This window comes from Ictidomys tridecemlineatus, chromosome 6, assembly GCF_052094955.1.
Source record: "Ictidomys tridecemlineatus isolate mIctTri1 chromosome 6, mIctTri1.hap1, whole genome shotgun sequence".
Taxonomy (NCBI): Eukaryota; Metazoa; Chordata; class Mammalia; order Rodentia; family Sciuridae; genus Ictidomys; species Ictidomys tridecemlineatus.
This window is the reverse complement of record NC_135482.1, coordinates 7,414,935-7,439,715: the sequence shown is the minus strand read 5'-3', so window position 1 is coordinate 7,439,715 and position 24,781 is coordinate 7,414,935. Positions and strand designations below refer to the sequence as shown.

The following is a 24,781-nucleotide window of genomic DNA, read 5'->3' as shown; positions in this document are numbered from 1 at the left end:
CATCCCCAGTTTTTTTTTGTTTTGTTTGAGACCTCAACCTGGGGATCCTTCTCCTTCAGCCTCCCAAATTAATGGGATTACAAGTGTGGGCCACCATGCTCTGTACTTTAATGTGTTTATATATATATATATATATATATATATATATTTTTTTATTTATTTATTTATTTTAGTTTTAGGTAGACACAATATTTTATTTTGTGGTGCTGAGAATCGAACCCAGTGCCTCATGCATGCTAAGCAAGCGCTATACCCCTTGAGCCACATTCCCAGCCCCATTAATGTAATTTCTTTTAAAGGCAGAATTCCAAGCAGTGTTGTGATTGGGAAGAAAAGTAATCTTAAAAAATAGGTTCAGAACCTGTTCTGCCATTTAATTAGCTCTTATTTTGGCCTGGTCCTCCTTCCCTATAATGGGAATGATACAATTCACCCTGCTTTGATCACATAAATGTTTCGAAGACTTGCCAGAATGCTTGGTAGATCACGCATGGTACAGTGAGGGCGTGGTGATTTAAGACTGTCTTGTGTTAGCTTTTGCCTGTGCTCTTATACCACCTGTCAACACCATTAGAAGTCCTTGTTTAGGTTAATAAGCATCTCTCAAACTAAATTTATGTGTTCAGAATTGGGCGAAAAGTCTTGGGGAAAATTTCTGTAATGTGTGGTAGCTTTGGATGATTTTTCTCAGGCATGTTCTTTCCAAGCTAGGCATAGGAGAGATGGGCCACCGTTTTCCTGACTGTTGATTCCTAGCAACCACAAGTCCACATTCTCATTTTATGGATGAGCTCAATGTTAATAGGCTACGTGGCTCAGAAGCAGGCCCTCTGACAGCGCGCCCAGCATCACACATGCGAAGGTGGACTTCTTGGGCATGACCTCGACCAATCTGTTTTGAGTTGTGTAAGAGTGAACCAAGCTGTGCACCAGCAAGGAATGGCCGCTCCCTGGCCTTGCCGTGCCCACCCGGCGCGGACTGCTGGTTCTCTCCAATCTGCGTTGGGCTCGGCACCTCCAGGCTAAGAGCCGGTCTCCGAAGCCGGTCCTGGCGCGACGGTGCTAAGCTCGGGAACGACTACTGCCCCCAGCATGCCCCGCGGCTGGCCGCGCGTGCGCAGAGGTGCCGCAGCGCGCTGACGGGGAGCGAGCCTCGGGTCCGTGAGCGCGTTCGGGATTGGCGCTGAGGTGGGCGCCGGCAGGTGAGTGCGCCGAGACCCGGAGAGTGGCGCCGGCGCCCACCTTCCCCTGGGGTGGTGGTTGCGGGGCAGCTGTACTCTGACCCAGCAACGGACCGGCCGTAGGCGCGGTTGAGGAGCGGCGGGCGAGGCCGGCGGGCTCGGGGCCCTGCGTGCGCTGGCCGGCTCGGTGCAGGGCCCGCGGGTCGGTGGCGCCCCGACGCAGGCCGCCGGGCTGCGGGCTGCGGGCTCTGGCGGCTGGGAAGGATTTTATGGAAAGCGGTGCACCTGCCGCCCGGGCGTCTTGAGGACGGCTGCCTCCAGCACGTTCGCCGGCGCTGACTCCACGGGTTTCGCTGGCGCCTTCGCCTTGGCCGCTCTCTGGGGGCCCCGCGGGCGCGCCTGGGGAAGCGAGGCGTGCGGTAGCCAGGCCGCCCCGCGTGGGTGTGCCCGGAATTTTGAAAATTAGAGTCTCGTTACCGGGAGCAAGAGCTCCCGCCCGGGAGACAGAGGTTAGGTCACAGAGCTCGGAAATATTCCAGGAATATTCGGAGTCAGATTGGTAGAAAAATAGGTTTTATTCAGAGCAGATTTGAAGGAAGATGGCAGAAACTTCGTTGTTTCAAAAGTTCCATCTCCAAAAGGCTCTGTGCAAGGAAAGTTGTTAGGAGGGGAAGGGGCGTAGTAGGACAAAAGACAGGACTTTCACAGGTGTTCACAGGTTCCAGTCGCTGGAACCTCCTTATGGCTTAAAGGAGCGAGGGCTTCTGTGGCAGGCTCTCTGGCTCTCTCTCTCTCTCTCTCTCTCTCTCTCTCTCTCTCTCTCTCTCTCTCTCTCTCTCTCTCTCTCCTCTCTCTCACATTTTTTTTTTAATATTTATTTTTAGTATTTGCGAACCCGGGCCGCATGCATGCCAGGGGAGCGCGCTACCGCTTGAGCCACATCCCCAGCCCCTTTCTCTCTCTTTTAGATAAACACCTTGTTATTTATTTATGTATGTATTTTGGAACCAGGGATTGAATCCAGGGTCGCTTAACCACTGACACATCCTCAGCTCTTTTTTTGTTTTTATTTTCAGACCGGGTCTTGATAAGTACTTAGGGTCTAGATAGATGATTTGATGAGGCTGGTCTTGAACTTGTGATCCTCCTGCCTCAGCCTCCCTAATCGCTGAGATTACAGGTATGGAACACTAGGCTCTGCAACACCTTATCTTTTTAACTGAGAAGAGAAAGTACTACAGAGGGCTTTCTTCAGAACTTAATGTACCAAAAGAGAGGTTGTTAGTGATGGAGAAACAGATTGGAGGAACAGTTGACAAGGGTCTTAGCCTCCCCCATCATCTCTCTCAGGAGGAAGCCATTCTCAATTTCAGATGAAGTCTAGTGCAAATTCAGTCTGTTTCAATATTTGTGTTGCTGATTCAGGCTACTTTTTTTTTTTTAATGGACCTTTATTTTATTCATTTGTTTTTATGTGGTGCTGAGAATCGAACTTAGTGACTCACATTTCAGACTAGTGCTTCATGCAAAATTTGAGGTAGATGGTTTGCGTGCGTGTGTGTGTGTGTGTGTGTGTGTGTGTGTGTGTGTGTGTGTATGTGTATGTATTGGGGGGATGGCAATTGAATCCACTGAGCCACATCCCCAGCCATTTTTAAACTTTATTTTGAGTTGGGGTCTGACCATGTGGCCCAAGCTGGCCTTAAACTTGGGATCCTCCTGCTTCAGCCTCCATAGTCACTGGGATTACAAGTCTGTGATTCCTGGTTCTTGGTTTAGTTTTGAATTTTTTTTGTGGACTGTTTGGAGATGTTCTGGAATGTTTTCCTTTTAATTTTTTCTTTGTAAGTTCAAGTTCTTAATCAGGCTAATTCACAAAAAAAAAAAAAAAAGAAAAAATATATATGTTTTCAACTTTAACTGGTTTGCATGTAGTCTTTTTGGCTATAGTTATGATTAAGTTTGTAGGTTCATATATTTTCCTCTTCCATGTCTCCCAATTCTCTCTGAACTCTAACCTTAAAGTTATATCTTCTTTTACATGTTCATTTCTGTTCTCCTTGATTGATTTGTAAGTGATTTTTGAGTTTGATCTTTTTGTTTTTTTGATAATTTTGAATTCTAAGTAAATGTAGTGTTTCGTTGTTGTTTTTGGTACTATTGAACCCAGAGGCACTTTACTAATGAGCTGCATTCCCAGTCCTTCCCTCTCCCCATGCCTTTTTATTTTTGATTTTGAGACAAGATTTCACCAAGTTGCTTAGGGTCTCTGGCCTGGAATTTGTGATCCTCCTGCCTTGACTTCCCAAGTTGCTGGAATTACAGATGTGTGCTACCATGCCTGCCAGTAAATGTAGCTTAAGATTTTTTTAAATTTTAATCTTTATTTATTTGTTGTTATTATTTTTTGCAGTGCTGGAGTTCAGACCCAGGGCCTCATACATTCTAGGCATGCATTCTACCACTAAGCCACATCCCAGCCCCCTTTATTTTTTTGGTGCTAGGCATTGTACCTAGAATCTGGCTGCACTACTGAATTACATACCACCAACACCTGAATGTAGCTTTTGCATCACTAATTTTTTGTGACAGCCTCAGCTTTAGTCCTCTTCCCTATCCCTTGTTAAGCATGGAAGTATGTGATCTATGGAACAGAGATAAGTGGTGAAGTGTTTATGTAGGTTTTTTTTTTTTTTTTTTGAGAGGGAGTGAGAGAGAGAATTTTTTTTTTTAATATTTATTTTTTAGTTCTCGGTGGACACAACATCTTTGTTGGTATGTGGTGCTGAGGATCGAACCCGGGCCGCACGCATGCCAGGCGAGCGCGCTACCGCTTGAGCCACATCCCCAGCCCTTTATATAGATTATATATGGGTAATAGGTGAACATGACCTATAACCAGAACATTAACTTTAAAAGGTTCTAAGATGCTGAGGGTGTAGCTCAGTGGTAGAGCACTTCCCTAGCATTTGTGAAGCCCTGAGTTCCATCCCCAACACTGGGAAAGGTGGGGGAAAAGGGAGGGGGAGCAGTGAACAAAATGTTACTTCCATATAAAAATGTATACTAAGCTGGGGATAAAACTCAGTAGCCCTGGGTTCAATCCCCAACACCATAAAAAAAAAAAAAAAAAAAAGTATACTAACCTTCCTTGGGAATTTGTCACATTGACAGAAAAGTAGTACTTTGCAGAAATAAACCTGATATTGGAGTGAAATTTGAGAAGGAACTCAGGAGATAATTATCTCATTATTATACAGCCATCTTTCTGTGCCTGGACTGAATTCAAGAACACCTTGCCAGCTTAGAATCTTAAGAAGTGTTCTGTGTGTGTGTATTTCTTCTTGGTTTCCAGTGAAGATTTTGGCAAAATCTTGTACATTGGTGATTTAACATCAGCTTCCTGGGCTCATTCACCAGATTGTCTGTCTCAGCTGGTAACAGCAGTAATTTTCCACAGCAGCCATTCATGATTTCATGCACACTGTTACAGGAAGTGGGAATAGTACAAAGTGTGGTACACACAGAAGAAATAAAGATCCTGTTTCTTTGTCATTGTATATTACACATACACTTGTACAGGAAATGCAGATTGGAATGCAAGCCAGGTGGGAGAGGTTAGAACACCAGAGTCAGGCTTCTACCTATATTAATACTCATTGACAACAGTTATTGAATGCCTGAAGTTTCACAGGTACTGTAATTGTCACAGTGAGCTGTAGGTATTCTATTTTACATATGTGTAAATTGTGTCACAGGAGTTAAGATAATTTACTCACACTGCAACAAAGCCAGAAGCTCTAAACTCCTGCTCTTTCAACTGTGTTGTGTTACCTTATCAACCAACATATTCATGTCTTTCTCATTCCTTTTCATTTTAATGGAGTATGAGGGTTGAACCCAGACACTTGGACATGCTAGGCAAATGCTGTACCTCTGAACTTTACTCCCAGCCCCCTCTTTCTCATTCTTAAACACACACACACACACACACACACAACTTTTCCTGTGATCTTCTAAAAATAATTGCCATTTCTCCTACTTTTCCTTTCTAGACTTGTCCTTATACAGCAAACTCCATACCTCTTTCTTCCGTTTACTCCTTAATGCACTGTAGTATGGTTTGCATGCTCAGCTCTACTGCAACTGCTCTCATGAACTCCAATCACCCATTGAATATCTACGTGTGTGTCATCTTTAGGCTTATAAAGATGCTGAGGCAGTTTTGTCCCTGAGAGTTTAGGGACTAACAAGGGAGAAAGGGGTTTATACATGTTAGTATAATATGTAACTATTGGCTGGGCATTCTTTTTTTAAAAATATTTATTTTTTAGTTTTAGGTGGACACAATATCTTTTATTTTACATTTTATGTGGTGCTAAGGATTGAACCCAGTACCTCAAGCATGGTAGGCGAGCATTCTACCACTGAGCCACAATTCCAGCCCCTGGGCATTCTTTATAGTCTTGGGAGTTGGGGAAGGGATACTTTATTGAGAAGGTGCCACTGGGCTGCCAACAAGGAGAAACATTAAATTGCTCTAGAAGTATGCATGTTTAGAAGTATGTATGTCTTTTCGGGAGAAGCTGTCTCTCTTCAGTGAAAGATGACATGGTTGAGAGATAAAGTATAGGTTTTAGAGACTTGACAAGCCTAGGAACTGAGCTACAATCACTTCTTTGTAATATCTGCTTTCAGTGTAAGCTCTATGAAAGTGGGCCTTTGTCTTCTTCACCTCACCCTTGACTCCTAGAATAGTGGTAGGTACTTGGTAACTGTTGAATGAATGCTTCACAGGATTGTTGTGCTCAGCACATGGTAGATATTAGTAGTACCAGTGGTAGCATAGGACTGAAGTAATGAGGCCAAGTTTTTAGTCTGTTTTATAACGGATCTTTACAGTACTACTATTTGAATATTACACAGTTAATCAACTCCCCTTCCTTTTGAAAATTTAGGCATTAGGTTGTTTTAGCCTATCTAGTATCTAGTCCAGGTTCTTCTGGGAACAACAGCTCAGTTTTTCTTTGGAAACAGTTCATCCCTGACCACGTGGGTAGTGGATACGTGACCCACATTGGATCAGCAGTTAGTTAGATGCATTTCTTCTTTAATTTTAATCATAGGTTGAATCTTAAGTTGAATTTTGTCACACAATGACACACAGTTGAAGCTTCTTCATAACCATGTGCTAATTCCTAATATTTAGACACTGGAGTTGCTGTTGCTTTTCTTTTGCATTGGTGGTACAGGTAATTGAATCCTGGGGTGTGCCATTGTATATTACACATACACTTGTACAACCCTAGTCCTTTTTGTTTGAGATAGGGTCTCACTATAAGTTGCCAAGGCAAACTTGATTCTTTACCCTCTCAAGTAGCTGGGATTGTAGGTGTGCCACCATACCACATACCCAGCTTGCTGTTTATTTCTGAAGATTTGATTATTTAACTTTTCCTCAATTCTGTGCCCTACCACATAGTCTTTATTACATTTCTATAGTATATAATTTAAGTTACGTAGAGTCAGCTTTTCTGGCTTGCAACTCAGATTCCCTTAACTTACTGTTACATAACAGGAGGTCATGCAACTTAAATCATTGAAATAACTAGCTAACTTGAACTGAAGAGAAGTCTCAGAGGAGGGTGAAACCTCTCTTTAAACATAAAGAATGTAGTTCATCAAGTGCCACTGAAAAGACCAAAGAGTGGACACTAGCAAATAGATTTTGGCTCAAGTTAGAGCCAAAGCAGAGCTGTCTGGGAATGGACAGTCTGTCTTGATACATGGAGATATATATTTATATCCACAACAATTATTCAATCCAAGACAAGATGATTGGGAGGAGTAATATGGGTTTAGTAATCTAAAGAGTAGTTGTCCTAGGTGGCCTGTGAAGTTTTATACAATTCTGAGATGATTCTATGATTGAAATTTGAGTCTCTATACTCTAAGACATAGAGATCTTTCTAGAACAGACTCATTTTTGGCTTTTCCCTACTTGTCCACCTCCTTGTACTCCTGTGTCATATTATAAACTAGTCAAACTATCTCATAGAAAGTTGAAAAAGTCAGCAGTATGAGATGGAGATTATAGTTTATCTGTATGACAATTATAGCTAAATTCCCATTTGGATTAGGAATGGATTCCCCAATAGGGATCAATTAGAGTATATTAAAAGATGACTGACTGGGGAATGTGGAGAAAGAAGAGTTGATTAAAAAAGCAGTTGAGTAGCCAGGTGGGTAGCACATGCCTGTAATCCCAGCAACTCAGGAAGCTGAGGCAAGAGGATCTAAATTCGAGGCCAGCCTCAGCAATTTAGTGAGACCCTGTCTCAGAATAAAAAATAAAAAAGGACTGGATATGTAGCTCAGTGTTAAAAGTGCCCTTGTATTCAATCCCCTGTATGCAAAATGATGATATATAACAGGAGGAGGAAGAGAAGGGCTAGGCTGCTGAGCAAGACGGAGAAGGCTCAATCTCAAGTACTCCCCCCTCCCACAACATGCACACTCATACAGAGAAGCATTTAAGTAGAAAAGAAAAACTGATGTGGCCAGCGCCCTAGAGTCATAGGAAAACAGTTTCAAAAACCTGGACTAAGTTAGTAGTTTCTGTTATTGCAAGGGGCTTAAGGCATCAGGCCACAGAAAGAAATCACTGGAGGCTTTAGGGAGTCCAAGCGGTGAGAGAAGCTGGACCACAAAAGCTTAGTGTGAATTGATTGATGAGGCATGGTGCAGAACTTACACTGCTTTTTAAAATGTCAGTAGAATAGATGAAGAGATAGAAAGATAGGTGGCTTGAGTGAGTCCAGATACAGTTGCTTTGTTTCAATTTAATTAAAGATTCAGGAGATCAGAGGTTATATACACTGGACATGAAGGCAGTGGAGAGGAGGAGACTGAAGGTACACAAAGGAAGGTACTACAAAGGAGCTGGATTGAAGAGTTAACCTGGGAAGGGAGAAGACCATTCTCAAGAGAGGGAGATGTAAAAAGATTGTGTAGGTTTTTTGGTTGATTTCGGGATTTTTCTGGTTCTGAGGTCAAATCCTGGGCCTTATGCATACTAGGCAAGTGCTCTACCTCTGAACCAAGGTCCTAGCCCAACTGCAGTTTTGATTTGTAGAAGAAGGGAGTTGAGGGCTTAAGCCAGGGCCTCACACATTCTTGCTCTGCTACTGAGCAACATCCCCAGCCCTTTTTCTTTTTTATTTTGAGACAGGGCTTCACTAAATTGCTGAGGCTGGCCTCATGTTTGAGATTTTCCTGCTTCAGCCTTCTGAGTGACTGGGATTACAGGAGTGTGCCACTGTGTCCAGCATGTGGTTTAATTTTAAAAGAAAGAGGAACTGTGTTTAGGATCTGTTCCTTTTAAGAGTCCTGTGCTCCTTTGTCAGTATAAATCTTTAAACAAATTTCTCAGGGACCTTTTTTGCTTAAAGCCTTAAGTGTTTTAAGCTCCTCAAAACTCTCACCTGCTGCTTTTCAGAGCCAGTTGAATGTTGAGTTAGTTAGCTAACGAGTGTTTTGTTTTTACTCCCAAGAGGGTTGTTGCTCCTTGATGGTGGGAATGACAGAAGGTCTGTGCAGTTCCCTTTCTTTTGCTTTCCTTATCACCATCCAGATACTGCCAGGATGTAAATATTAAAGAAATGACCCTGGGAGGGACTGAGGTAAGTAATAAGATTATTGTGGATGGTTAAATATCTTGCATGAAGATCTTGTGGGAAAGGGTGTGATTGTGACCCTTAGCAGGTCCTCACAGGAAGACTACTTTTCTGGGCTGCTGAGCAGAAAAGAGAGGCCCATACCTTAGCTTGCTAAATTGTAGGGGAGGTTCTTCTTTTCCGGGTCTGTTTCCACAGTTCATGTTCTACCTTACAGTCATACCTTAATCTTGTTTAAAGGATCACTATCTGTGGTTACAGAGAAAATATTGACTCAGGGAAGGGACAGTAGCCCCAGCTGGGAACCTGGTAGGAGCAGGAGTAGGGCTCATGGGAGAGTGTGTGATTATTGCATTTCTTTTGCTCCTATGCTGATTCCAGTTTTGGAGGAAACAGTTCAGAATATTGAGTGGTGAGTCCGTCTGAGTTCACCTAAGGGACACAAATAATGGTGGGAAAATAAACATGTTTTCAACAAAAACTACTGGGGGAACCAAAGGAGGATCTGTTTCTAGAAGTTTAGCATCCTCTAGTTACCCTGCCATAGGATTTGATAGGTTCCAAGTTTCAAGACTTCATTTAGCAAAATGCTCTGAGAAGAAATAGGCAGGTTCAGAATCTGAAAGAAGTACACTGTGTAAGAAAAAAGTCTGAAGCTAGTGTTGGGGTGAGTGAGAGGTGCATGTTGAAACATGAGACTTGCAAGAGTTTGCTATGGCTGCCTTGTCGTGGAGGTTGTTGTAAGTCAGCAAATACACTTTCCTAAAGACAGAGGGAAGAAAAAGAAAAAAAAAAACTTTGAAGAGGGGAAGGAAATAATTGGATTGTGAAAGAGTTTCTGTGACTGCAGGGTAGATAGTAGATAGAGTGAGGAGGGCAAGATCAGAGTCAGAGGTCCCAGTTGAGAGATTTATATAATAATCATGATGGTGAGAAATGATGTTAGGCCCAACTGATTAGTATCAACAGGTTGTAAGACAAAAAGGAGGTTACAAAAGACATTAGAAACCTGGATGGGTTGGCACATGCCTGTAATCCCAGCGACTCGAGAGGCTGAGGGAGGAGGATGGAGACCACCCTCAGCAATTTAGGAAGGCCCTAAGCAATTTAGTGAGACCCTGCTTTAAAAAGGGCAGGGGGACACTTTTGCTGAGGCTGGCTTTCAATTCACAATCCTACTGCAGTAGCCTACTGAGCCACTGTGCCTGCCCTCTGCCAATTGTTTTTTTAAGCAGGAATGGTATTACAAAAGGTGGGGCAGGGACAGCTCACCAAATGCTTCTGTTGACATGAACACCCTATTTTTTTACGTAGCAAAAGTGCTTTATGTGTACTTCCCATTCTATTAAATAAGTGTTTTCGTAATGTGGACTCTGGAATGAAGATTTAATAAAGTTAATGATTTTTTAAAAATAGATTTTATTTATTTATTTATTCATTCATTTGTTTATATGTGGTGCTGAGATTTGAACCCAGTGCCTCACACATGCTAGGCAAGCGCTCGACCACTGAGCCATAATCCCAGCCCAATTTTTAATAATTCAAAAAAAAGGGGGGGAAGTGGAGCTGAGAATGCAGCTTAGTAGTAAAGTGCCCTTGGGTTCAATCCCCAGTACCAAAAAAAAAAAAAAATATTTGACCCATTTTGTTTTGCTTTTAAGAACTATGTCTTGTGCTTGCTAAACAAGCACTCTACCACCAAACCACACCCCCATTTCTTTCTTTTTTTCTTTCCTCTCACTTTTTTTTTTTTTTTTTTTTTTTTTGGAGACAGGCTCTCACTAAGTTTAAGTGGCAGAGGCTGGCCTCAAATTTATGATCATCCTGCATCAGCCTGCTGAGGAGCTGACATTATAAGTGTGTGTCACTATGCCCAGCTCTCCATTCTTCTTTGATAGCTGTGCATTATTCCACTGTAAATTAATAGTACTATAAATTATAGTACATCTATACAGTGGAATAATGTCCCCTAACAATGGATATTTAAATTTTCCAGTATTTTCCATCTAATATTTGTTTTCACAAACTAAGCTATAGGGAAGCACCCTGTGTATAGGTCATTTTGCTGAAGTGTAGAATAAATTTCCAGAAGTGGAAATTGTAGGCCAGAGGGCCTCTATAGGGTTTGATCTAGTTCTGCTTACTAGAGTTCTAAGATAACTATATTATAAGCAGGTCAGTTAGAAGCACTGAGGAACAGGAGCTCTTAACACAAACCAAGGCAGGAAGAGTGTCAAAGAAGCCTTCTTGGAAACAATGCTTGAGCTGAACCTGTTAGTATCAATCAGATAAAGTGGAGGGCATTACAAGTTGATGGAAGTTGGGGGGTGACAATAGGAGCCAGGGCCCAGGACCTGAACAGAGCATCATAAACATGGCGACCTTATAGAAGTCAGGTTCTCTCCATTTATCTGTTAACGTCTGCTATGTCAGGTAATGGACCAGGTACTGGATATAGTACTGATAGACAATTACATGAACAAATTATTATAATATCTTTTTTAAAAAAAATTTTTGTAGTTGTAGATGGACAGCATACCTTTATTTTTTTTATATGGTGCTGAGGATCGAACCCAGTGCCTCACACATGCTAGGCAAGCGCTCTGCCACTGAGCTACAGCCCCAGCTACAACAAATTATACTATCTTATGAAATAGGAAATGATAAGAGAATGTACCATTATTAATTCTAACAGGGAAGGAAGTAGAAGAACATGGAAGTTGGAAGGCTTGTTAGAGGAGGTCACATCTAAAAAAATTTGAAAGAATGATCAGAGGAGAATTCGGATCATTGATTCTAAGTGTATCCCCTGGACCAAAAGCATCAGCCTCACTTGTAGGAAAGACAGATTCTCAGGTGATACTCGTGCACTCTGCAATTTGAGAACTGTCAGATATACCAAGATGCTACAAAAAATCAAATGTGCTCGAAAGTGGATGGGCAAAGCAAAAATTGTTCTTCTGGAGAAGGGTGTGCACCCTTTCCAGAGGGAATTCAGTGAGCAAGCACACCTGGGTGGCAGTTCACCTGCTTTTATCCCTAACACAGCACTGCCCTTCGCCCTGATTGGAGGAGCTTGGGGTTATAATCTAAGTGATTAGCTAATTTAAAAATTGTGTTGGGCAAGGGAAGTGCTAGAACTAAAATGATTAGAGTTGGATCCAGTTAAGTCTAAACACTATGTTCTGAAAATGGATCACTAACTTTCTATTTCTCCCAAGTGTCCCCTTTTTCTTTTTATACCTTTTGGTTTCATTTTTATTTTACTCTTCGGTATTACCATCCGTCCTAGAAACATTAACTTTCTGAGATGAAAATTGACCATGATAATGAGTTCTCCCCTTTTTAGCAGTTCAGATAACTATCCTGGTGATTAGGAGCACTTGGTAAGGTCCTTTCCAGTTCAGTTGAAGCTTATATTCTTTCCAGATCTTGACTAAAAATCAAGTTGCCAGGCAGGAAGTGATGAATTACAAACTCTAGAAGGGGAGACTGAGCAGCAGTTTATAATAATCATACCAGGAAAAAAAAATCTGAGATCTCAAACTGATACAGAACAACCTATGACTCTTTTTTTAAAAATTTATTTATTTTTTATTATCAACAGGCCTTTATTTATTTATGTGCAGTGCTGAGAATTGAACCGAGTGCCTCACACATACTAGGCAAGCGCTCTGCCACAGAGCCCCAATCCCAGCTCTCCTCTTTTTTTTTAAATTTTTTTTTTTAGTTGTTGATGTACCTTTATTTTGTTTTATTTATTTATATGTGGTGCTGAGGATTGAACTCAGTGCCTCACATATGCCATGCATGTGCTCTGCTACTGAACCACACCCCTAGCCCCCAAACCTATGATTCTTAACAGAACTTTTTTAAAAAATATTTATTTTTTAGTTATAGAAGGACACAGTATATTTATTTTATGTTTATGTGGTGCTGAGGATCAAACCCAGTGCCTCAAGCATGCTAGGTGAGTGCTCTGCCTCTGAGCCATAACCCCAGCCTTTAACAGAACTTTTTGTGATATTTATCAGGCATTCCTGTATAAAAACCCTTTGGTTACAACCTTCCAGTTTTACTTACTTTCAGGAGGACTGACATAAATCTATATCTCAAGTAAAAGAACCATTATCTTATCTTTTAATATGCCTGTGTTTTGGTTGTACTCTCCTGTCAGGGATTAAGAACAAGTTGGTCAAAATTGACCTCTTTCCTATCTACTGTTACAATCAGCTGAGATTTTCCAGGGATTCCTCTTGGGAACTTGTGAGAGGCCTCTTGGCTCCTTTAGTTTTTCCTCTATCAGTTGTGCTATCTGTCAGGATGGTCAAGGTCTTGCTGACCACAGTTGGCTTCCCTGGGAAGCATCAAGGACATGTCCCTCTCCAGTGACCCTCATCTTTGCAAAGTGTGTACTGCTTGGCTTCCTGTTCTCTAGAGTCCTCTTGATCCCCCAGGTCAGAAGGTCAGGTGATTCACTTGAAGTTGTAGAACACTTAGAACAGTCCCATTGTTCCCTGGGTCCTAGCTTACCTTAGAGGGCAAGAGCCAAAATATTGGCTACTCTTTCCTTAGCCCTATAACCTTCTTGCCTTTGGTTTCCAAGTATGGGTTTTGAACATCCAGCAGGTTGGTTTCACCAGTAACTTTAATGTCTAATTTTATAGTTACCCCTTCCATTTAACTGGGGGGTTAGTATTAGTACTGGAATTCAGCCTTATATCCTATTCTGTCCTATAGATGATAGCTTATTATCCCAAATTAACTCATATTGTTCTGTTAGAAGGAGTACTTCTTCAAAACACAAACAGGCAAAAGTTATAAAGTTCTGTAAGGAAAATAGAAAATGAAATTAATAAGACCAAGAACACATTCAGTTTGTATAATAGTTTTGAATCAAGAAATATAATTTGGGGGCTGGGGTTGTAGCTCAGTGGTAGAGCGCTAGCCTAGCATGCATGAGGCACTGGTTCGATCCTCAACACCACATAAATGTAAAATAAAGATATTGTGTCTACCTAAAACTTAAAAAAATAAATATAAAAAAGAAACATAATTTCCATAATAACCCTAATATATTTTTGGTATCTTATTTTGCCTCCACCAAGACACATGTATTTATCAACTTCATCACATATGAGATCTTTTACAAATCTTTTACTTTCTAACAAAACTCCCTTACAGTCTTACATATCTTTTGTAATTTTTCCAAACCTTTACTTAGTTTTGTATTGGTTATTTTGAGATCCTGGGAAACTTTGTTGTTGCTAGGATTTAACCCAGGACACTTAACCACAGAGAGACATCCCCAGCTCTTTTATTTATTTATTGTTTTTAGTTTGAGACAAGGTCTCACCAAGTTGCTTAGGGCCTTGCTAAGTTTCCGGGGTGGTCTTGAACATGTGATCCTCCTGCCTCAGCCTCCAATGTTTTTGGGATTATAATATTTGCCATCAAACCCAGTGAAATAACAGTAATCTTTACTACAAAAATCTACTCTTTGAGCAAAACTTCAAATGAGCTTGAGTCTAGCCTACTTTGGAGCCATCCTAACGTGGAGTAGGGTGAAAGGCAGAGACTTTTATCTCAGGTTAGGCAGGGCTCTTGACAAACAATACAGTATTGCATCTGAAACATGAATAAAAACTAAGGGAGCTCCTAACTTTATTTTGTGCAAAAAAAAAAAAAGGTGGCAAAATACTTCTGTTTTACAATATCAACCTTTGATAATTGTAATCAGGCTCTCCTTATTACCTTCCAAAAATACATTTAAATTCCCATCCCACAAAATTTTATATATAGCAGATTACCTTTATCAGTTCAAAACATTAAATGACAAATACCAACCAAATTAGTTATCTCTATATAAATGTGAAGGAGACTTGCTACAGATAATTTTAGTTTGGAGATAATCAACTGGATAAAGTGGTCTCCCAAGCTTTACATTTTAAAAGGCTTATATACTTGAAGAACATGAATGCATCTAATATACAAAGAAGCCAGTGTGTCACAGTCACACAGATGTGCTTACATTAACTAAGTTTAAATTTTAAGGTAAGATGTAGAATCCATAGTGTACAGTAACAATAATCACAGGTCAGCATGGATTAGCTGTAGTAGCAAAAATAAAAAGATAGCCTTAAATCTTATGAGTTGAGGATACAGTGTTAATGATCAGAAATAGACTTAGCAAAGCAAACAGATAAAAGGGAGATAAAGGGGAGCACCTATTGGTTACCTTGCTGGTAAACCTACATAAAGTTCCATTTTACAAACTTTTATATAACATTTAGACAAGGATCATACAAATCTGGTTCTCAGGTGTATACATATCTCTGGTTACATATACTTAGGACATCAGCTATATTGTAATAACCTAAAAAATAGTTGTTTGTTAAATCAGTTATGAAGTAATCATTTAAAAAACTTTAAAACAGGTACAAATCCTAATTCCTTTGACTTAGTTTCCCTAAGTAATAAGACCTAATAGATACAAAAAAATTATCCTGATAAAAGCAGATCAGTGTTCAGACTTTTCTTTCCTATCAGTACATTAAAATTTGAATAATTTTAACTGATGGTGCCAACTATAGTCAATTCAATCATATACACAACCTTTTTGAAATGTACCTTCCATAAACCTTTTGCAACTTAAATATCTATAACTTGTTTACATCCTTAGTTTTGTCCTCACTTTCATCTTGGACTTTAGCACAAGAATATTACTTTACTATACAAAATACTTTCTCATTCAGAAACATTTCTTTTACCTTCTAATTTCCCATACTGAAATATGTGAATTTTATTTACACACAAATTTCATCCTAGGAGAGAGATCAGACAATCTGGCGTATACAAAAATTGTGCCTTAGGGCCTGGCACTGTGGCACATGTCTGTAATCCCAGCAGCTCAGGAGGCTGAGGCAGAAGAATCACAAGTTCAAAGCCAGCCTTAGCAAAAGTGGGGTAGTTTTTGTTTGTTTGTTTGTTTGTTGTTTTTTTTAAGAGAGAGGGAGAGAGAATTTTTTAATATTTATTTATTTATTTATTTTTTAATTATCGGCGGGCACAACATCTTTGTTTGTATGTGGTGCTGAGAATCGAACCCAGGCTGCACGCATGCCAGGTGAGCACACTACTGCTTGAGCCACATCCCCAGCCCAAAAGTGGGGTGTTAAGCAACTCAGTGAGACCCTGTCTCTAAATAAAATACAAAAAAGGGCTGGGAACATAACTCACTGGTTAAGTACTCCTGGGTTCAATCCCTGGTACCTAGAAAAAAAAAAAGTGCATTTCGGCAGCTGATGGAAGTGGGTCCGTATGACTGGAGTATAGGGTAGATGTGGGATGGTGAGAGGAGTATAGAGCTTGGGTGGGGGCTGATAGAACCTCATATTGTTAGAGAATGTGGCCCTTTTTCTGAGGTGCTAGCAAGTTGTTGAGAAATAAACAGGAGATGCTAGCATCCAATTTGCTTTTAAGAAAAATAACTTTGGTAGGAGGAAGTAGCTGGAAAGAGTCTGGAGCTTTCTAGGAGAAAGCTCTTGCTAGAGGAAGGTGATAAGCCGTGGCAGGTGTGAGATTGAATAGGACAGTCTGGGCAGAGGTTTACACGTGTATTAAGGACTAGAAGCCAAGGGGAAAACCAGTATTTTTGTACCCATACCTTGAAAAAGTACTCATATACTTTATCCTTCATTTTTTTAAATGTTTATATCCCGTTGAACACTTATTAATTTATTGTCTGGGGCTGGGGATGTGGCTCAAGCGGTAGCGCGCTGGCCTGGCATACGTGCCGCCCAGGTCGATCCTCAGCACCACATACAAAGATGTTGTGTCCACCAATAACTAAAAAATAAATAATAATAATAATTTATTGCCTGGCTTTACTTTTGTTAGCATCTAGTGTCCACATTAATCTCTTACTTCAGCCCTTCTCAGATTTCCCAGCTCTGCTGTCCTCTTGCTGTGTGAGTTATTATCAGTAGATTTCAGTGTCCTCTCATAATTTCAGAGAAAACAGTGGTCTTCAGGATCTCTGCAACTGCCAAAATAGAAATTTTTATGCTTGTGCTACTTACAGACTTTGTTTCCTGGTAGAAAACCACCTGTGTAGCAGTAGCTCTGCTGTGTTGCCTTATGTCAGGGAACACAGGAGGTAGACGGGCTGTAGGTAAGGAGTGCATGAAGGGCCATATCCCTTTGATGTGTATCAGACGGCCATAGGAAATGGACTGAACTTTTCCTGGCCCCTTCCATATACTCACAAATATGCACATGAATTTATAGTGACAGCTCATCTTTGCATTATGAACAAAATTTGTCTTACTGGAAATTGTGGGATTGGCAAACTAAGGAGGAAGAGACTTGAAGCAGTCAGAAGACTAGGACCTTTAAGCATGGACTTTTTTTTTTTTCCTTTTTTTTTGGTATGGGGGATCGAACCCAGGAGCACTTAATCACTGACCCTCATCCCAGCCCTGTTTTTTTTTTTGTTGTTGTTGTTGTTTTTTTAATTTTTCTGACAGGGATACACGAAGATGCTTAGGGCCTTGCTAAGTTACTGAGGCTAGCTTTGAACTTGAGATCCTCCTGCCTCAGCCTCCTGAGCCACTGGGATAACAGGCCTATGCCACTGCACCGTGCTAATTACAAAAAACTCTTTCTCAGTGCCAAAGTTTTTGTTTCTGATACCCCTGAGCCCTGGGGCAGCTGTGCTGCCAGGAGTGGGTAGGTGGGTCGGGGAATGATGTGGCTAACTCTGGATAGCTTTTTCCAACTCCTAGATGGCTGCTTTCAGGCGGATTTCCATAATGACCAAAGGCAGGAAAAACTGCCCACAGGTAGTATTACATCAGGGGCAGCTTTGGGTGAAGTACATACTACATATCCATATATATAGTACATATATGAGTTATTTCTAAATATATATGTATGCATGTGTATGTGTGTGTATGTGTATATAAACTTAAGAGGTGAATCTTTCAAACTATTTAAAGTATACCCAAAATCTGACCATATCTCAGTGCCCCAACTGAGCTAAGTCCATATTCATCCACCAAGAGAACTCATCAAAACCGAAGTAGATTCAGGTTTACTGAGAATAAATTCCAAAGGCCTGTCCTACTTTGAAGTCTCCTGGCCCCTGCTGCCTCTTCCCACTCTTCTCCCCTGAGGCTACCCTGGGCCACTTTAGCCTATTAGATGCCTTTTTGCTGCTTCCACCTGTCAGTGTGCCCTGGACTTGACAGGTTTGCACCTGCTACACCTTCTACCTGGATCTCCTCCCCTCAGCTATGACTTGATCCCTCTCTTCCTTTTGGTCTTTGTTCAGAGGTCATCTTATCCTCAAAGGGCTTTTTCTGACCACTGAATATAAATAGCCCCTGGCTTCTGACTTTACCTTTACTTTGCTTTATTTCCTCTTACTGCTGTGCTTTTCCTCATCTGTTTTCTGTTTCTTTCTGGTTCCCTTAGAGCCTGCCTGGTTGGGAGGGCTCAGTCATTGTTTGCTGAATGACTAGTGGGAGGCAGCTGAGGCCAGAAGAGGGAGCAGCAGATAAATATCTATGTCTCAGTCAAGGCACTTGACTGTTTCAGGCAACCCCTTTTCCGCTACTTTACTCAGCCCTTCCAGAAGAAAGAAACACATTTAGGATGTTAGTGAGGAGCAGTCTTTCTCATGATCTCAACTGGAATGTTACATTCAAACATATGACATTGTTTCTGTAGGTTGTCATAGATGAAAATCAGCAATTTATTTATTTATTTCTCTTTCCTTTCCCCCTCCTCATTCTTCCCTTCTTCCCTTCCTCCATTCCTTTGTCTTTTTCTTTCTTCCTGCCTACCTTCCCTCCCTCCTTCCCACTGTGCTGCTGAGGCTGGCACAGTCTTAATCCTCCTGTCTCAGCCTCCCAAGTAGCTGGGATTATAGGCATGTGCCACCACACCCAGTTTTAATATCAGCAATTTCAAGTGGCTTAGTATAATAGCTTTTAGTATATCATAATGTAGAGGGTCCAGATACTAACAGTAACTTTCTAGAAGTTATTAGGCTGATGAATTGCCTGATAATTAAGTCAGTGTGCTAAGGGCCTTGTTTGCTTTATCTTGCTTAATCCTCGTAACCTTGGTAAAATAGAGGTGGTATTATTCCATTTTATGAATAAGAAAACAGATTCAAAGAAGCCAAGTAAACTTAGCCAGGGTTGTAATAAGTGGGGATCAAAAATGTGAGAGGTAGAACTCAGGCCTGACTAGAATTGTGGTGCAGAGAACAGGCAGTGAAGTGCTTCTGTATGACACTAATAAGAGTGCTACTGCCACTGCAGTAAGCTCTCCCAGAGCTCTTAGCCAATGTGTGTTTTAACAGCACAGGGTTACATTCCCAGAGCTATCAAGGTGGCGAACCTGGTGGAGACACATGGTGTCTGTGACAGGCACAGTTCTGGGAGTCCTTTGGGAACTGTATACTAGTCTCTTTCTAGGCTTATTTTCTCTTGTATGTGAAACAGATGATATCAATTCCAAAATGTGCTGTGAAGATTAGTGGCACCTGATGAGATTTTTCAAACTTCTACTTCTGTCATTCCCTTTAATATAAAAATATGTAATTCTAGCCAGACACAGTGGTGCACTCCTGTTATGCTAGCAGCTTGGGAGGCTGAGGAAGGAGAATCACAAGTTCAAATCCAGCTTCAGCAATTTAGTAAGGCCCTAAGCAACTCAGTAAGACCCTGTCTCTAAATAAAATATTTAAAAGGGCTGAGGATATGGCTCAGTGGTAAAGCATCCCTGGGTTCAATTCCTGGTACAAAAAAAAAATGCTCTATTCAATTAAGAATCTGAATCAAATCAAGCCCCGTGGCATGTGTTACACTGAAAGAAGACTAAGCTTTCACTGTTGTCTTCACACAGAGCAAACCAACCTAGGATGGCTGATGCAGTAGGAAAGCAGGCTCTGGCCTCTGGTTCTCAGCAGAGCATGTCTGCAGACAGGAGGCAGCACCCTTCCCTGCCAGGTACCTCTGTGTTGGTCAGGAATTTTCTACTTTGACCTTTAGCTCAAACTTGGCATGATCGGCATATGTAAATGTTGGTGACTTGTCCTGAGGAACTACAGAATGGCCCTTTGCTCCCAGATTAGCAAAAAATCTTTAATGAGAACTGGAACTTGTTCACATACCTATTTTTTAATTTATGCTCAAGTAAGGATAATGTTTTTTTCCTTGAAGTGGCTGTGTTTCCTTTTTGCTAATGGCTAAATTTTGTTAATTGCCTACCCACCATCAGCATCTCTTCTTTAAAGAAATGTATATTCAGATCTTTTGCCAATTTTTAAATTGGGCTATTTGCCTTTTTCTTGTTGACTTTTTTAAGAAGGACAGAAACAGTCAGGGACAGGGCTTTAGAAATGACAGAAGATATTAAAGTTAGATTGCAGTTTCTAACTTGGCTTCCCAGCTTGTAAGCCTAGTGAAAAAATGTGGTTGAACTCAACCTTGTAGTCCCAGCACTTGGACTGGGAGGAGGAGCATTCAAGCAGCGGGGTCACTTGAGCCCAGGATATGGAGGCCAGCCTGGGGTACATGGCGAAATCTGTCTTTAAAAAAAAAATACGGTAAGGTGGACCGCTGGCACAGGAATGTCAAGGGACAACTGGGGGAGGTCTACTCAGGAGATGTGTTGTGTTCTGTTAAATGAGTCCAAAGATTTGGGGCTCAGGAAACCTGTTCCAGAGGTTTGGTTGTGGCTGGGCTTTGTTTTCTTTCTTCCTGAAGAAACACTGCTGTGGAAATCCCTATGCCTGGTTCTCTTTCATTAGTGTAATGGGAGCTGGGCCACAAGCTATGAGAACATCAGCTTTGTAGCTTCTTCAAAGTGTATCCCCTTGGGGCTAGGGCTAGGGCTCAGTGATAGAGTACTCCCCTAGCATGTGAGACATTGAGTTCCATCATCAGCACCACATAAATGTAAAAATGTGTCCATTTAAAAAAACTAAAAAATAATATTTAGGGGCTGGGGATGTGGCTCAAGCAGTAATGCGCTCGCCTGGCATGCGCGGGGCGCTGGGTTTGACCCTCAGCACCACATAAAAATAAAGATGTTGTGTCCCCTGAAAACTGAAAAATAAATATTAAAAATTCTCTCTAAAAAATAATATATCTCCCCGGTAAGACAGGAGGCTCTTTCTTTCAAATCCCCTCTCTCATCCCTTTTGTCCTCTTAAAAAAGGAGTCAACAATAAAGACACATAACCTTATTTATTTATTTATTTTGCATTACTGAGGACTGAACTCAGGGTGCTCAACCAATCAAGCTACATTGCCAGCCTTTTTATTATTATTATTATTATTACTACTACTACTACTATTATTTGGTACCAGGGATTGAACTCAAGAGGTTCCAGCCCCAGCCCTTTTTATATTTCATTTAACAGTGTCATTAAGTTGCTGAGGCTAGCTTTGCACTGGGATCCTCCTGCCTCAGCTTCTCAAGATGCTGGGATTACAAGGATGTGCCCCACACCTGCTATCTTTTTTATTTTTATTTTTATTTCTTTGAGACAGGGTCTCACCAAGTTGCTTAGAACCTCACTATTGCTTAGGCTGGCCTAGAACTTGTGGTCCTCCTGTCTCAGCCTCTCGAGTTGCTAGGATTACAAGCACATGCCAGCACACCCAGCCAAGTGGCCTGTTTGAGTCAGCTTTTTCTTGCTGCTATGACTAAAACGTATATTTGGGGGCTCATGGTTTTAGAGGTCTCAGTCCATAGATAGCAGACTCCATTCCTTGGGACTCAAGATGAGGTAGAACAACATGGTGGAAGAGTGTGGTGGAGACAAGTGGCTCACAGGATGATCAGAAAGCACACAGAGACTCAACTAGCCTGATACAAATATATACCCTAAAGCCACACCCACAATGCCCACCTCCTCCAGCCACACCCCACCTGCCTTAAATCACCACTCTGTTAATCCCATCAGGTGATTAATTCACTGATTTGGTTAAGACTCTCATAACCCCATCATTTCTCCTCTAAACCTTCTTGCATTGTCTCACGAGAGCTTTTTGGGGACACCTCACATCCAAGCCACAACATAACCTAATTTAAAATTTTAATGGGCAAGGTGTGACTTTTTTCCTTCCTTATGTTGAGCAGTGTGGTAACTCCCCTCTCCACTATACTGGGCCAGTGAAAACTGCATGTGGAGAGGGCTTACCCCCTCCCAGGAAAGGGGGTGCTGTAGAGTGATGGTACCCTTTGCTATGATGGTGCCTTTTGGTCTCCTAACAGGCAGATGTTTCTGGAGCCCATGAAGCCTGAGGAGCCTTTCATCTCTAAGAGATCAGGATAGTAAACGCCTGGATCCTCAGAAGACCTGCCAGCTCAGCACAATGTCAGGTAGCAGGGCCTGGGCCCTCACCAGGAGCCAGAGAGTGGTACTGACTTCCATTTTCAGAAACAGCCATCTAGATAAAAGAGATGGAGAAAGGGAAGGGAGGCTTCTGGTTTGGGGCTGTCTGGGACAGATACTATAACTCTTACCTGCTCAGGTCTCCAGTTTCCCTCTTCCCTGCCATTTCTTTATGAGATGGAGGTTGGGGCAAGGACATGGGGTTTGGTTATGTTGGGGGACAAGCTGCTGCCTTCTCCCTTCTTCCAGAAGTATGTTCCTTTCTAGGGTGTTCTTCCCATTCCTCCTTCCCCCTCAGTCCTACTGTAGATGGCCCATTCCCTTTAATGCTGGCACTGCACTCTTGGAGGGGGTGGGGTTTCTGACATGAATTTTGCCTCTGGGTTTTCTTAGATGTTCTCTCCCTGGTCCTTTTTGTTGTAGGAAGCCACATACCTTCTGCTAGTGGCCCTTTCTCAGCCTTGACTCCAAGCATATGGCCCCAGGAGATCCTGGCCAAGTATACTCAGGTACAGCAGTCAGTGCAGCCAGGCACCCTCCTGCTGTGCTCCTGTGCTGTGGCATGAAGGGACCCACCTCTGCAGGCTGCCCAGGAGTGGGTGGGCAATTTCACAATGTTCACACAGGCTCACAGGGTCACTACCAGAGATGGCATCTTAGTTCTACGTGCCTGTGTGAATCAATCATTAGGTAGGAGGAATAGTATTTTGGGACATGGAAATGCATGAAACATATGTTTTGCATTGATCTTAGTAACCTTTGAACTCTGAGAACAACAAAGAAAATGCTCAGAGCAGGTAGTGACCCCTGTGGGTGAGCGATGACCAGAGAAAGCCTTTTTGAAAGGGTAGCCTTTGATCTGGGTGGAAGTTAGCAGTTAGCCACGTGGGTGGCATCTTTTGGAAACTGGCCCCAGGCTGGGGGATAGACAACTTATCCCTGTTCCTGGTTCTAGAAGGAAGAGTCAGCAGAGCAGCCAGAGTTCTGCTACGATGAGTTTGGTTTTCGGGTGGACAAAGAAGGTAAGATGGAGTCCCCTAGGTGTTCTTGCTGATGTCCTTGTGTCCACAGCACATGACCTCTGAGCCCCTTTTGTCACGTTCCAGTAAGACTCAAAGACAGAAGCACATAGGAGAGTGCTACTGTTATAAGTATATGGAGACCTCTGTTTTTTTTTCTTTCTACATTTTTTAATTGGTGCATCATATTTGTACATATTAATGGGATTTGTTTTTATATATTTGTGTGTTGCATAAAATTTAACAGAGACCTCTTTTAAATACTGATCTTGCTAGGTACAGTGGTGTTCATCTGTAATCCCAGCTACCACTAATCCCAGCAGGATGCAAGTTCTTGGCCATCCAGGGCAATTTAGTGGGACCCTCCTCAAAATATAAAGTAAAAAGGGATGTGATAGCTGGGCACTATGGCGCACACCTGTAATCCCAGCAGCTTGGGAGGCTGAGGCAGGAGAATTGCAAGTTCAAAGCCAGCCTCAGCAACAGTGAGACGCTAAGCAACTCAGTGAGACCCTAACTCTAAGTGAAATATAAAATAGGGCTGGGGATGTGGCTTAGTGGTTGAGTGCCCCTGGGATGTGGCTCAGAGGTTAAGTGCCCCTGAGTTCAATCCCTGGTACCAAAAACCCCCCCCAAAAAAAACAGGGAGGATGGGATGTAGCTTAGTGGCAGAGCATCCCTGTGTTCAATCCCCAATACCACCCCCAAGAAATATATTGATCTTCACCTGATAATAAAAACAATTATGTTTATTGTAGAGAATTTGGGAAATACAGTAACATATAAAGATTAAAACAAAATTAGCTCCTGATCCTACAGCCTGAAGATCACTACTGACATCTTAGTGCCTTCCTCCCTAGCTGTGCTGTGTGCATCCTTATATACTTTTCATAACTAAGATTGCATTGCATGCACATCATGTCATGAGCAGTTCCTGTATCAGTTAAGACCTTTTTAAAAGCATATTTTTCAGGCTGGGGTTGTAGCTCAGTTGTGGAGCACTTGCCTAGCATGTGTGAGGCACTGGGTTCAATTCTCAGACCATATAAATAAAGGTCCATTGTCAACTTAAAAAAAAAAGAAAAAAAACCCCATATTTTTCAATAGTGCTTCCATATCCAATTATAATGAATTTAATATAATATTCTTGTAGCCATGTTTCTGTAGGTGGGTCCCTGGGTTGGGTGCCCTTGCAGGCTGTTGGGAGGGCCATATGCCAGAACCTGTCAGCAGTCCAGAACTATGACTGGAGCATGTCATTTGGCTGAGGCAGTCATCTTTAGGTCACTCATTTCCAGTTCTGACATATGTTTTGCTTGATCATCTGATTAACAGTTGGAAATTAAAAGCTAAAGTTGAGAGGGACACAGGGAACTTTCTGTTATAACAGAAATCCTCTGAATCTTGATGGATCACTGGATTCAAAGTCATAGTGTGCATTACTGTGCTAGAATAATGTTTAGAACTAATTTGTTTTTTGATATTCCT

The 24,781-nt window shown here is 41.7% G+C and overlaps 1 protein-coding gene across 4 annotated transcripts in view; it reads left to right on the top strand.

Annotated features, from left to right (window-relative positions):
• Positions 1 to 1,098: 1,098 nt before the first annotated feature.
• Positions 1,099 to 24,781, top strand: part of Sgsm3 (small G protein signaling modulator 3) — a 33,515-nt gene continuing 9,832 nt past the window's right edge. For 3 of the 4 annotated variants that reach the window (XM_021724404.3, XM_078052695.1, XM_005322226.5), the window contains exons 1-4: positions 1,099 to 1,202; positions 22,154 to 22,261; positions 22,698 to 22,783; positions 23,230 to 23,296. In XM_021724404.3, coding sequence (XP_021580079.1) covers positions 22,255 to 22,261; positions 22,698 to 22,783; positions 23,230 to 23,296 — 160 coding nt within the window. In that variant the 5' untranslated portion in view covers positions 1,099 to 1,202; positions 22,154 to 22,254. Of the gene's footprint in view, positions 1,203 to 19,774; positions 19,879 to 22,153; positions 22,262 to 22,697; positions 22,784 to 23,229; positions 23,297 to 24,781 lie in introns of all 4 variants that reach the window. The other variant, XM_021724403.3, reaches the window with a different exon arrangement.